Below are 12640 nucleotides of genomic sequence, written 5' to 3'. Positions count from 1 at the left end.
TGAGAAATCTCCTATTAATCAAAGTATTTTCCCGACAGATAAGGTGTCATTTCTCTCTGTCTTTATTATAAGGCTTTTTCTTTGGCTGTGGCTTTCAGAGGCTTAATTATGATGTGTCTGTGTATGTATCTCTTGGGGTTAATCCTGCTGGGTATGTGTTCCTCTTTTCGAATCTTAGTTTTTGACTCTTACAAAATTTGGGGAGATTTCAGTCATTATTTCTTCAATGAACTGTACTCTTTATCCTCTCCTTTTAGGATCCCAAAGACATTAATTTTGTAGCCTTACGGGTTTCTAAAACTGTGTCCCTTTTTTTTCAGTCTGATTTCTTCATTTTCAAAGGACATTTCCATGTGTGTAAGGAATTTTAAAGTGGCATCTGTTTTCCTTCATGCCTTCGAAGTTTATTGTGGTACTACCTTTGGGATGAATGTTTTGTGGAAAAGTGTTTTGTTTCTCCTTTAAAATCAGTGTGATGCTTTTGTCTTGCTGTTTTCAGGATCTGGTCTCTAGTTTTGAGCCTGATGATCGTGAAGTGTCTTTGTGTGGATTTTTTTTCAGTTCCTGTTTGGGGTCTATGGAGCGTGTTAAAACTATTGTTTTGTTTGCTGTGTAAGTTTTGGGAATTTCTCAGCCGATTCTCCTCAGATATTACCTGTGCCTGTTCTCCATGCCTCAGTGCCCGACATCCTCATCGTTATGTGATCTTTCTTTCAGTTGTTTTTCTAAGTTATTTTATTTTAATATGTCCCTTTTCACACATTTTATTTTTTGTATGTAGACGCTCCACCTGGTTATCTATTTCCTTTATGACAGCAAAAGTGTCTTTATCAAAGAGGCCCTAAGGTGCTACCCTGCCCTTTCTGCCACGGGAGGACACAGCTGGACGCCCTCTGAACCAGGACCAGATGCTGACAGCCCCGAGTCTGCTGGAGTCTGGATCCGCCTCCCTGGCCTGCAGAACTGTGGGAAATAAAGTTCCGCTGTTTACCCGCTACCCAGTCAACGGCACTTTGTTGTAGCGACCCAAACAGATTCTAACACGCAAAATGCTTCCCTGTTATCTGAGATTTGGGTTCTTGAAAGGATTGCCTTTGTCATTAAAAAAAATTTGCTCAGTGGCTCAAGCGTTTGCCTGGGAAGGGCAAGTTCATGAGTTTGATCCCAGGTACCAAAAAAAAAAAAAAAAGATCTAGCTGGTGTTATCACACCAGTAAGAATATTGGTTTGAGAATAGTGTAGTGCGCCATAGTGAGAAACAAAAGTTACCCACAATTGTGCAATCTAAATATTCGCTTCCATCAGGAATATAATCATTTGGGTATAGTTGTGTTTAGGACATTTTCACCTTTTTTACTTTGCCCATTCTTCTTGGTTTAAGTATTCCTCACTCAATTGTTTTCTTGTCATTTTATTTCTTAGGCTAAAGCTGGATTAATATTTTTAGGGTTCCCAGATGCAGGAAAAAAAAAGTTAGCTTCTCTATCCAATAAGAAATTAAAAATAAAAATAATCTAAGGAGTAAAATAAAAACATAAATAATTCAGCTCTTTCTTAAAGTATGTTAAATGTCAGTGATACCCATTGAATTATATTAAATGGAAATACAGTAAATATAAAATGTCCTAGATGTAAATCGTGTCCAGTGATGGAGCGAGGCTTCCTGGTGTACATCTTGGCCCTGCCACACCAAAGGCAGGCAAGTTACTTTGAAACATGCACTGTTACAGTAAATGACTTACAGACAGACAAGACTTGAACATTGCTCTGTGTATAGTATATGTTCAATTAATGGCAGTTAGCGTAATGATTGTCGAAGATCAATAGCTGTAGTCATAACATACATCAGCATAGTTTACTCATTATGATACTTATGACTTAGTAAGAAGAAGTTTGATTTCCTTGAGAAATTTCTTAGATCTATCCATTGCCTGTCCATTTTGTAATAACTCAGCATATTTTATTCTGTTTTGGTTTTTTTCTCCTTTTCTGGGCTTGGAGGTGGAGTGAAGAGAACCTCTCCTTTTATCTGCTGATAGAAACAAAGAGGAATCATTTCTTCCTGTTGTTCAGAATTTATTTCCCAGGGATTGAATCTTTTACCACCGCTGGGCAGCACATCTGGGGTGTACGGACCGCAGGGCTGTGGGATGCGCAATACTCCACCCTCTTCCTGAAGGTCTGCATGGACCTGTCGGGGGCAGCCAAGAAACAGCACCTGCATGAGCCACGTGGCCTGGGGCAGGGAGTCCACTTTCTAAGACACTAACTTTATACCCCTCACAACGGCCTTAGCAGACAAGCCTGGCAGCTCGGAGCTCTTAAGCAAGTTGCTCAGGACCCAGTGTAAGAAGACGGATTTTAAAACCACGTCACCCCAAGTGATGAGTCCACGGCCTCCTCGTTAATGTGAGAGCTGAGACAGCAGCATCTCTGCTCAGAAACACCCAAGAAAGCACCCTCTGCTCAGGGCCCAAGCCAGCTGCTCTGCAGGAGCGGGAGCCCGGGGCAGGCTGCTCCTCACCGCCTATTTCTGGCCAAGTGGTCAGACTAATACTAGGCAGCCCCGACATTCTCAGAGCAAGTTAAAAGCATGGCGGGGACTATCTCTGAATGGACACTTTTGAATTTGGTGACACACTTTCACCTTAAAAATATGACGCAGCATTTAGACAGTGAAATGACCCACGGTCGGCCGGGCTGCGACTGCAACGTCATGCACACGCATGTCCTGTGACACTTTCCACTACACTGGGCCTAAGTAGCCAATCAGTAGAAAACTGGGCGCCAAGGAGATCGCACGGTGGATTCAACCCTTCAGAGGCTGGCGGCTTCCTCACCCAGGTAGCCAAGGGCACTAGGTGACCGCGGCTTGGAAGCGTCCTGTAGGATGGGGGTTCCACACACTCACCGATCCTGGGAAGTCACTACGCTGAGTGGGTTAACGTGTGATGAATACGTGTAGTCAAAGCGAGAGCGGGTTCCAGGGCAAATGTGTTCGCTTTTGCCTGCCTTCAAGTTGGTCTGAAGTCTTGAATTTTAGGAGAATGTCTCCTTTCAGGACATCACCTACGGGCAGGAGGCGGCACTGCAGTTTAGTCTCAGCTGCTAACCCTGCATGCAGAGGGGACTTCTGGTCAGGCAGCCAAGCGCTCAGAGGCAGAGGTGGGAAATGGGGCAGCGCCGACAAGCTCGGGCCCTGGACACCCACCTTTCCCTCCCATTGTCACCGTGATGCGTACTTTTGAACAGAAACCCGGGACTAGAAATGGAGCCAGCTGCAAATCTGTGAATTGTGGCTGCTGCTGAGAGCTGCACCTGAGCCGGCTCCTGGCAGTTGAGAGACGCTGCAACTTCCCCCGGGCTCTAATCTGAAAAGGGAGGATTCCTGATGGTGTTTCATTTGATGTTCACAGTGCTGTAGCTGATTGTGTCAGGAAAATAAATTTTCCAATGAAAATCTATCTTTCTCTTAATCGGGGCTTGGATCGCTGTCAAGGAAGATGAGGAGGGAGACAGAAAGGGAAAACTCTGTGGCTAAGCTCTTTGATAATTAGTCTCTTCATTGAAGAGCCAGTTCTGACTCAAACGAGGCAATTTCGTTTTTTCTCAGAGACACGTGTAACCTGCCGGGCTGGCTTGGGTTGCGTTGATATTCTGTGGCGCCTCACTGCTTCTCTTTCAAGAAATACACCAACAAGAAACCAGAATAGAAACCCTGATCGCCCCGGCAGTTAAGGTCTGTGGGCTACCGTGATCTCCTCTCCTCTGCCCTGGTCTCCTTTGCCCTTTGAGTCCGTGTACATTTCCTAAATGTCTGTTTGCAGAGCACCTTCCTGTGGGGTTCATTTAATTTTGTTTAATTGGCTTCCTGTTAATTAAGAAGCAATAACTAGGTCATAAGCCTGCGTGCAGTTAGGAGTGAGCTGCAGCCGTCCTGGAGGAGCGAGGCGGGAGTCAGGGACCTGGGGGACTTCCGCATGCTCCGCTGCTCCAGCTTGGGACGTGTACCCCAGCAAGGGCTGTGCACCTAGGAGGGAGGCTTTGGGTTTAATCCTGAGGCTGCTGTAACGGAGCCCTGTGCAGAGTGCTTTGGCCCTCCCTTTTGCGTGGGTGACTTGCCGCACTCCAGTCCTGAATCCGTGGGACCTGCTTCCTCAGCCAGCCTCGTGTCTGGCCGTTTGACTGTTTCTGTTCCGTCTCTTGCATTCTCAGAGCATTGCTGTGGGTTTGGCATAGTTTCCAAAATATCCTTTCTTCTAACTTCCCTTGGGCTTCTGTTTTTCAAGATAACGACCTGCAGAATTGTTTCTTTTTCTTTCTTTTGGTGCTGGGTTGAGGAAGATAGAGGGAGAGAGAGGGAGAAAGAGAGAGGAAGAAGAGAAGGAAGAGGAGGAGAGGAGAGGAGGGGAGGGGAGGGAAGGGGAGGGGAGGAGACAGAGGCTTCATGTTGGTGATTGTGAGAACAGTGGGACCTTCAGAGTAACAATTATTTTTCTACAAGGAACTGCAAAGAAAGATACAGGAGTCTTAGGCATGACTGAGTCACAACTTTGGGGCTGAGGCTGCAGGGGCTGTCTGTGATGGTTGTGCAGTGTGTACACACACACACACACACACACACGCACGCACACACACACACACACACACACGCAGCACACACCACAGTGACAGATGACCTATTGAAATAATTTCAGAGCCGGTCTGCGGTTGCTACGACAACCAATGCTCTCTTGGCTTTCATCTGGCCATGTGACAGGGACTTTGACGTCAGCCACAGGCAGTCAGTGGTGGAGCCGCACAGGCAGAGCCTGTGAGAATCGGGCGGATGCTGCCGCAGCGGCTGCTGCTTCCCAGGGTCTGCGGAGCATGGGCTGCTGAGTCCTGAGCTTCCTCTGCCTGAGGTAATCCGGGGGCTCTGTCTGCCGTCCTGAGGACGTGGCCGGGGCTCCCCGCCTTCTCCCCTCTTCTCATCTCCTCCAACTTTATCTTCATGAGCAATTATTGTTTTGTCCTGCGAGGAAGGTAAAGCAGCGTGAATTTCATGCCTTCTCTGGAATTTGGTGAAATTTGGCTTAGTGTTCTGTGAAGTGGGTTAAAATCTAATCACCTCTCTTGCTCCGCACTGGCTGGCATTATCTAGAGTCACGGATTGTGCAGCTCGAGCCTGTAGGTGCTGGAGAATTCCAGGGACCCTCCGGCACGGTGGGTTGGGAGCTCCAGCCTGCCAATAACTTTCCCTTGTTGCAGTTGCTGGCTGACTGTGAATCCACCCTATCGGTTTGGTATCTGGTTTCTGTCTTATTTGCAGGATTCAGAGTTAGCAGTGGTGGGAAAGGACGTTGCACTTTGAAAGTTGGGATTTTTGTTGTCAAGGGAGGCCTTTGGTGTTCTGAGACTACCCGGGAAAACTGTCAATAGCTTCCTGTTTAGAGGGAAGGAATCTGAGCCGAGGCAGCGGAACCTGTGTGTGTGTGTGTGTGTGTGTGTGTGTGTGTGTGTGAGAGAGAGAGAGAGAGAGAGAGAGAGAGAGAGAGAGAGAGAGAAGTTGCTTTGTGGCTTTTGGAAAAAAGTGCACATTTTAGTGTCCTCAGCAAATTGAGCTGGGAAGAGAAGGCGGTGGTTGGCCTTTTGCTAAGCAGTCCTGTAAGCTGTCTTTCAAAAATAGAAATAATTATCTAGAAAAGGAAGTAACAGCCCTAAAGCTGAGCATATCGTCCGTACGATGTCTACTTTAGCTGCAACACAGATGTGGCCACAAAAAATTTGCCCCAGATCTTGGACGAATATTTTGATAATTGTGGCTAATAAAGATCTTTATCTCTCTATTCCTAAAGCACAATATGCTAAAAATTTTTTTATTTGCATCATTGTAATTCATTTCCTTTCCAAGCTTAGTAATTTGGGGTTTGCTTTCATTGCAAACAAACTGGATTGCTTTGTGGCTTGTAATTCAAAGAACCCTGCTACTAAAGTGAAAGCCTAGATTTATAACCTTGTCTCTGAATCTTACAGATTGAGAATCTTACCAGTTTCATAGGGGAAAAACAAGGACACATTTTAGAATAGCACATGTCACAGTGTTAAGCTGTGGAAGGAAACCAGTTTAACTTCCTATACTATAGATGGACAGTACGTGAATTATATCCAAGAATATATTGTCCTTGACTTTTTTCTGTTTCGTGTTAACTTCAGAATTCTCGCATTTACCATTTATTTTTTACTCCTGTCAGAGAGAATTTCAGGTAGTACCTAAGTGCAGTGATAAGTGGATAATTGTGGTTCTATCAGTAATTTCTCAGGAGCTTTCTGTGCGTGGAAATTCATTTTAGTTGCTGGCCCCTGACGTACCTATTTTTAATCAGAGCCTCCTCAGAGGGTTTTCCAAAAGTCTACTGTGCTTATATTCAGGACACCACTCATGAAATATCCTGTCCTTATTTAATTGATCTCATAATTATAGTAACTCAGGGGCCGTATTCCTGCCAGCCTAGAAGAATGTCCATTGATCTGTAACATCTCACTTGCACGAGGGCTGGACCGTTCAGCACTACCATCTAAAACTGCTGTTTGATGGACCCACTTGGACGCCTATTCTTTTACATAAACTCTGGAGTTATGATAGTAGTTTTTCTTGGTGCTGTCTCTCTGTTTTTAAAGTCATAGGATGATTGTGTTCAGTGCCCTTGTGAGATGGACTGGATTTCAGGACTATAAAATAGAAGAAATCGATTCAGTGTTAGGGCAGAATGTCTGCCATGGAGTTTGAAGGAAGCAGTCTGTGCCATGAAAGCAGAGATGCTCATCCAGCTACAGGTCCTCTAGCAAAAGCAGCAAAAGCAACTCTCACCAGGATCATCTCTTTACAGCATGAAGACCGTGCTGGTTTCAAGGTCAAGTTTGTTTCAGCAGGGAGTGATTCACTCCAGAAAGTGACTCTTGCATTGTTAAATGCTTTCTTTGTGTATCATTTCAGGGATTCTTAACTGTTTTGGTGCCATGAACCTGTTTAGAAGCCTGGAAAGACCTAGACTGTTAGTAGAGTGATATTTTTAAATGCATAAAATAAATCATGCAGGATTACAAGGAAAACCACCTTGAACTGACTTTTTATAAATTGTGATCTGTCCTTTATTAATTAATATGTACACAGACTCATGATTTTGAGGTGATGATGAGTCTAAATGGTATTTCAGGACCGAGCTGCTATGTCTACAGCTGTAATATGACGCAGGAATACCATGATTTGTCCTGCCAGCTGTGTTTAGCTACTGTGGTTTGTGGCCTACCGGTTAATGAAGGAAATACTAAATTTCGGTCTGAGGCTGTGAAGACAAACATGCCGGGTTTCCCACCTGAGTTCCCTGGGCCCTCTTGGATTCTGCTTGCCCTGAGTTAAACCATACGTGAGCCGGTGGTCACAAAGGTCACAGAGCCACTTCGGACAAAATCCGTAACCTCATTCCCACATGCACCGCCACCACATCTGATTTTATTTCCTGGATGTGTGAATTTCACAGCATTCTCTAAATTCCGTGTGAAAAGGCAGGACACGTTCCCACGGCTGCCGTGACTTGCCCTTACTTTCCTCTTGAAATCCAGAAATAGTCTGAGTTACCTGAGCCGGGCAGCTCTGCCTCCTGGGGTGGGGTTAAAGAGAAAACTTGTGGTTTTAACACGGGTCACGAGGGTAGCTGTTCACAAGGGGCTTTTATCCCCCCAGAAAAGAGAAGCAAGGAGTGTTTGGATGATGAATGTTGGATGTTATGTGAGATCAGAGCTGGAAGAAGATTCTAGAAGGTTCTTGTGTGTGCATATATTTGAAGAATGAAAGACTTCTGTGACATCGCAGCTCTGGAGAGCACATATGACCAGTGACTTCAGGGTTATCTGCTGGGGTTTCTGGGAAGGGTCACACTCAGAACGCAGCGGGAGGACATCTCCCAAGAGATGTTTGGAGCGTGGGGCCTTCAAGGCCAACACAAGAGGTGTAACATTACTGCTCCGCGTGGCTCGTGTTGTGGGAGTGACGCAGCCTGTCCCCACGCCATTGAAGGGACAGAAGGTGTCACCCGTTTCCTCTCCGCCCTGCCAGGGAACTGCAGTCAGGGGCAGCAGTCACAGCCCTGCCTTCCGCGTGTCCTGGCCACCTTTTCTGTACGGCGGTACCTGCTATCTCCGGGGAAGAGAGGGAGCGGTGACATTTCCCGCAAGCTGTTACGTAAACTCAATCCAAATCCCTCACATTTCGGATGGAAGCTTAGCAGTTTTTCTTCTTGTGTTCCCAAAGGAACTGTGAAAGAGGATTTTCTCGAAAATTTCCTACTCTGGACTAGGGGGGAAAAAAAAACCCTGCCTACTTTAGAGGCTGTCTCAGCACATCCTGAGGGAGAAACTCAGAAGATGCCCAAGGCCTCTGACCTCAGTGGTCAGCGCTTTGCCCCCTGATTGCAGGTGTTTAAAATCTTAGCTCAGAAAGGAAGGTGTCATTATTTTTTTATGAAGTCAACTTTTATTTATGTGGCCTCTTGTGATGGAAATTCAGCTAGAAACAGCAATCCGAGATGTGATATTTCTTGTTGTTTCTAGAAGCGATGACACAAAAGTTAATGCTCATTAAAACTTTGATATAGAATTATATGATAAATATTGAAATTCACTGGAGCCACATTCTCCAAACTAAAAACAGTCTGTTCTTTTTAATCTCTGTGGTTTAAAAAAATTATTTTAGATACTCATTTGCAAATGTCCCTAATTGAAGACACGGCCCCCTTACACGTAGTGTGTGTTGAGGTTGAGCTCAGATTGTGCTCAGTTGACGGTGCAGCTCTGTCCTTGGTGGGAGGGAAGCTCTCACGGGAGGACAGCCTGTGGCTTCTCAGTTGTGTCCCAGTGACTCTAGAAGAACCAAAGGACCTTCATCTTTGCTGGATGGATTTTTTTTTCTTTTGGTCTTTTAGAGACAGGGTCTCGCTGTCCAGTTCAGGCTGGCCTTGAGCTCACTTTGTAGCCCAGGCTGGTGTCAAACTCACAACGATCCTCCTGCCTCAGCCTCCCGAGTGCTGGGATTACAGGCGTGAGCCACCACACCCGGCTTGTCGGATGGGTTTTTAAAATAATAATTCTGCATGCTCTGTGCCTTTGTGACTCTAGGCCCACGTATTAAAGGTTCCTGTAGAAGAGTGCTGCATTCTTCGGCTGTCTGCTCAGCAGATTCCCACACAGCTAAGATCATGATTGACTTCGTGACGGCTGCGTCCACCAAAGCCATCCCTCCCCACACCTCTCTGTAGCCCGCCTGGATCCAGTGCAGCTGGCACCTCCTTGGCACAAGTCGCCACCAGGCTCTCCAGCTGCGGGGCTCCCTGAGGCATTTTGAGGCCTTCCTGTGGCCTGTCACGGGGTTAGTGAGTCCTGGTTGCTTTGTGGTCCCTGGCTTTTGCTCAGTGTGTGTCACGTTCAGTGAGTGTGAGCACCTGCTACATGCTGGGCCCCGGCCTGGCCTTCGGGCTGCTGGGGGAACCCTGGAGGCCTGACACTGTCCTCCCATTCAGAAGGCAAGTGAGCCTGGCAGGGACTGACCCAGAGAACCACTTTCCTTAGCCGCTTCTCTTGTGTGCGAGCGATGGGCCCCACCTCATCTCTTGTAGGTAACCCTTAAAGCGGCACAGACCGAGGCACACACACCGAAGTGTCTCTCCCATCTTTCCTAAACTGACCCTGTTAGGACCAGCTTGGCACGGCAGGCAGTAGCTCCCAATCCCACTGGCACAGTACAGCACCGCTCAGGGGTCACTGGGTCACAGCTGAGGTGGGGAGCAGCCTCCCATCCTCACAGTCACTCCGTGGGCACGGGTGCAAATCCTGCCTCACCCACTCACGGCTGATGCTGAGGGCAAGCGTGAAGCCAGTCTCTCACCTGGAGAAATGAGCGCCGGGCCATGGACTTCTGAGCTGGGTCACATGGAGAGTCACTGACAGTGCTGAGTTCTGTTTCCAGCACTTTCTACCTCTGGCGCGGCTGCCACAGCCAGCACTCCCCGTGGCTGGGAGGGATCACTGCCAGCATCGGAGGAGATGCATCCCGGTGTCAGGGAAGCGGGAAGCTGTGCAGTCTTCTAGGCTGTTCCAGAGTAACTGCTCTTCCTCCCCCATCACCCAGCTCGGACGCTAAGGCAGCAGAGACGCGGAGCCGACACGCACTGCTCTGCGGTCGCACTGTGCGTGCTGGGTCTGCAGCTGTCTGGCCCTGAGGCCGGGCTCCCTGCTCGCCGTGCTCCCCTTGCAGCTGGAATAGACCAAGCGTCCTTGGAAGTGTGTGATAGGGCGTGGCGGCCCACACCATCCAGAAGCAGGCGTGCGGTCAAACCCAGTCCCCGTGCCCTGCCCGAATCCATGGAGGGGTGGCGTCTGGAGCCCACTCTATACACCTAAATGTTCTCATCTGAGCAGCTCTGAGTGCTGTGGGAATGACACCGGGTGACCTTCACTGCCGGATCACACAAAGACGACTTATTTTCTCCTGGGCTGTTCATCTCCCCCATGGCCGCTGCTCTTGGAGAGGGCACATTTGATGTTTCAGCCCCGGCTCTGGTCTTGACCAACATCCAGTGCTGGGCATCTGGGTGATCCAGACCTGGCCATGGGGCCTCCCTCGCCCCGCCTGGTACCCAGGGGCCAGAGATGACTGGCCCTGTCCAGAAGTGCAGAATCTTGAACAACAGTAAAGGTCTTGTTGCTAATTTTGAGGTGCTGGGCATGGAACCCGGGGCCTGGCACATGCCAGGCAAGTGCTCTGCCGCTGAGCCGCACTCCCACGCCCCTTGTCTTTGCGGCCCTCATGTCACAGGGTAATCTCTTCGGCAGTCAGGGTAGCTGGACCAAGAGAGTGAAACAGCATCTGGAGGGCTCAGCTTCCAGCACAGAGAGACAAACAAGTTTCTGGGCTCCGGGCTGAACCTCTCGCCTGACTTCAGGCAGTCTGTGAAGAAACACCGCTCAAGTTACCAGCCAGACCATGGATGAGCCTTAGGGCCACGCCCTGCCTACACGTGGGAAGTGCGCTCTGCGTGTTAGTGCTGCTGCCTGTTCTAAGAGATTGAAGTTTCTGCTGAGGCTCGCTGACTCACTCCAGCCCCCTGCTGCCTGGTGCTGTGGGCCACAGGGTCCCGTGCAGCTGGCGGTGTGCGTGCCCCGTCCCTGCCCCTGCTGTCCACCTTGCCTGTCCACCTTGGTCTCCCTCTGCCCACCTGTTCGTCTGATTTGCTGCCGGGCCGTCCCGTCAGGCCTGCTGTCTGGGTACCACTTGTTGCTGGCCCGTCTCCAGCGCCCTGGGCACTCTGGGCTCCAAGGCTCACAGCGATGCGGGGGATGCCCTCCTCCAGGTGAGGCTCCCACAGCAAAGCCTCTGTCCCTGCCTCAGAGCTGCCGGGATGATAGTTGGCCCACCGACATTCTGCTCCACGTATGGGCCACACCTGACATTTGGGATCCTCGGAAACGTCCTCGTCCTGACCTGAGGAGGCGTCTATCTCTCTTCCATAGCAGGGTGACCAGTACTGGGCTCGCTTCTGGCTTGGCTGAACACACCCCTTCCCTTAGGTTTTCCCACCTCCCCGCAGGAAGGTGCTGACCACTCACTGATTCAGCGCTTGCTAGGTGATCCGGGCCCTGCCCGTGGGCACCTGTGAGGGGTTTCTGTGAGTCCCAGGGCTGGAGCCTCCTCCAGGAGCCCTCGCTGTGCACCGCAGACTCGGGGCCGTGTGGTGCTGTGTGGTCCCATCACCCAGGTCTTTCACTAACCAGAGCATGTCTTGCCTCATCTGAGATGGCCCAGTCAGTGAGGACTGCAGGGGTCAAATAGCACCCAATGTCCTTTGAGAAGCTTCGCAGCCAGTGAGGAAGCCTGGGAGCAGGCGGAGCCAGGGTCAGATGATGTCTTCTGCCTCGGCTAAAACCACGCATGGTGCCTGTGGCCCTGCTGGCCACCGAGTGGGTTCTGATTGGATTGCTGCATGATCAGTGAAGGAAAAATGTGTTATGTATGGAGTTGACCCGTGGAAAATCTCAAATTTACCAGTGTAAGCTAGCTTTGATGTGACACCGGAAACTCCTGGACGGTCAGGGGCAGGAAATCAAGGTATTGAATGGTGCTGTATAGTATTTTTGGTCTTTTTCCTTTTTTATCGGTACCAGGAATCGAACTCACGACTGCCTGCTTGCAAGGCAGGTGCTTATGCTGCTGAGCTAAATCCCCAGCCCCAGCTGTATAGTATTTTAACACCCTGTTTCCTTTGGTTTTAGACAATTAATGCCAAAAGCCTGAATATGAATTACGTGTTTTACTTACCTCCATTTTGCTCATAGAAAAGTTCCAACTATTTACATTTTTAAAATGTAATTTTCTGTTGCCCTCAATATTGTGAATGGCCTTTTAAACTAGCTGGGCGATACTTGTGGGTGGAGCTGGGCACTGCCATAGTCTATTATTTACTAAAGTTGTATCTATATGAAGCCCAGCCAACTAACAATTCCAGCTTTTGTAACATTGACCATTCTGTAAGATTACATAATTGTAATTGATATTCCTAACGAAATGCCTGGATATTGCACCATTATGCTGAAAAATCTTTGAATGAAG

General features: G+C 48.6%; 1 protein-coding gene across 7 annotated transcripts in view; it reads left to right on the top strand.

Annotated features, from left to right (window-relative positions):
- Ncald (neurocalcin delta) overlaps positions 1 to 12640 on the top strand; it is a 265706-nt gene that overhangs the window by 200095 nt on the left and 52971 nt on the right. The window contains exon 4 of one of the 7 annotated variants that reach the window (XM_063257691.1): positions 782 to 3733. The exons of 4 other annotated variants lie outside the window; for them this stretch is intronic. In XM_063257691.1, the coding sequence (XP_063113761.1) occupies positions 782 to 976 (195 nt within the window). In that variant the 3' untranslated portion in view covers positions 977 to 3733. Of the gene's footprint in view, positions 1 to 781; positions 3734 to 4744; positions 5026 to 12640 lie in introns of those variants that run through there. 2 more of the 7 variants (XM_013143822.3, XM_005008222.4) reach the window with 2 other exon arrangements.

The sequence above is a fragment of the Cavia porcellus genome, unplaced genomic scaffold, assembly GCF_034190915.1.
Source record: "Cavia porcellus strain 051 isolate PalLab524CR breed Dunkin Hartley unplaced genomic scaffold, mCavPor4.1 scaffold_10, whole genome shotgun sequence".
NCBI classification, from domain to species: Eukaryota; Metazoa; Chordata; class Mammalia; order Rodentia; family Caviidae; genus Cavia; species Cavia porcellus.
Note: the sequence above shows the minus strand (reverse complement) of the source record. Positions and strands in the feature narration are given on the sequence as shown.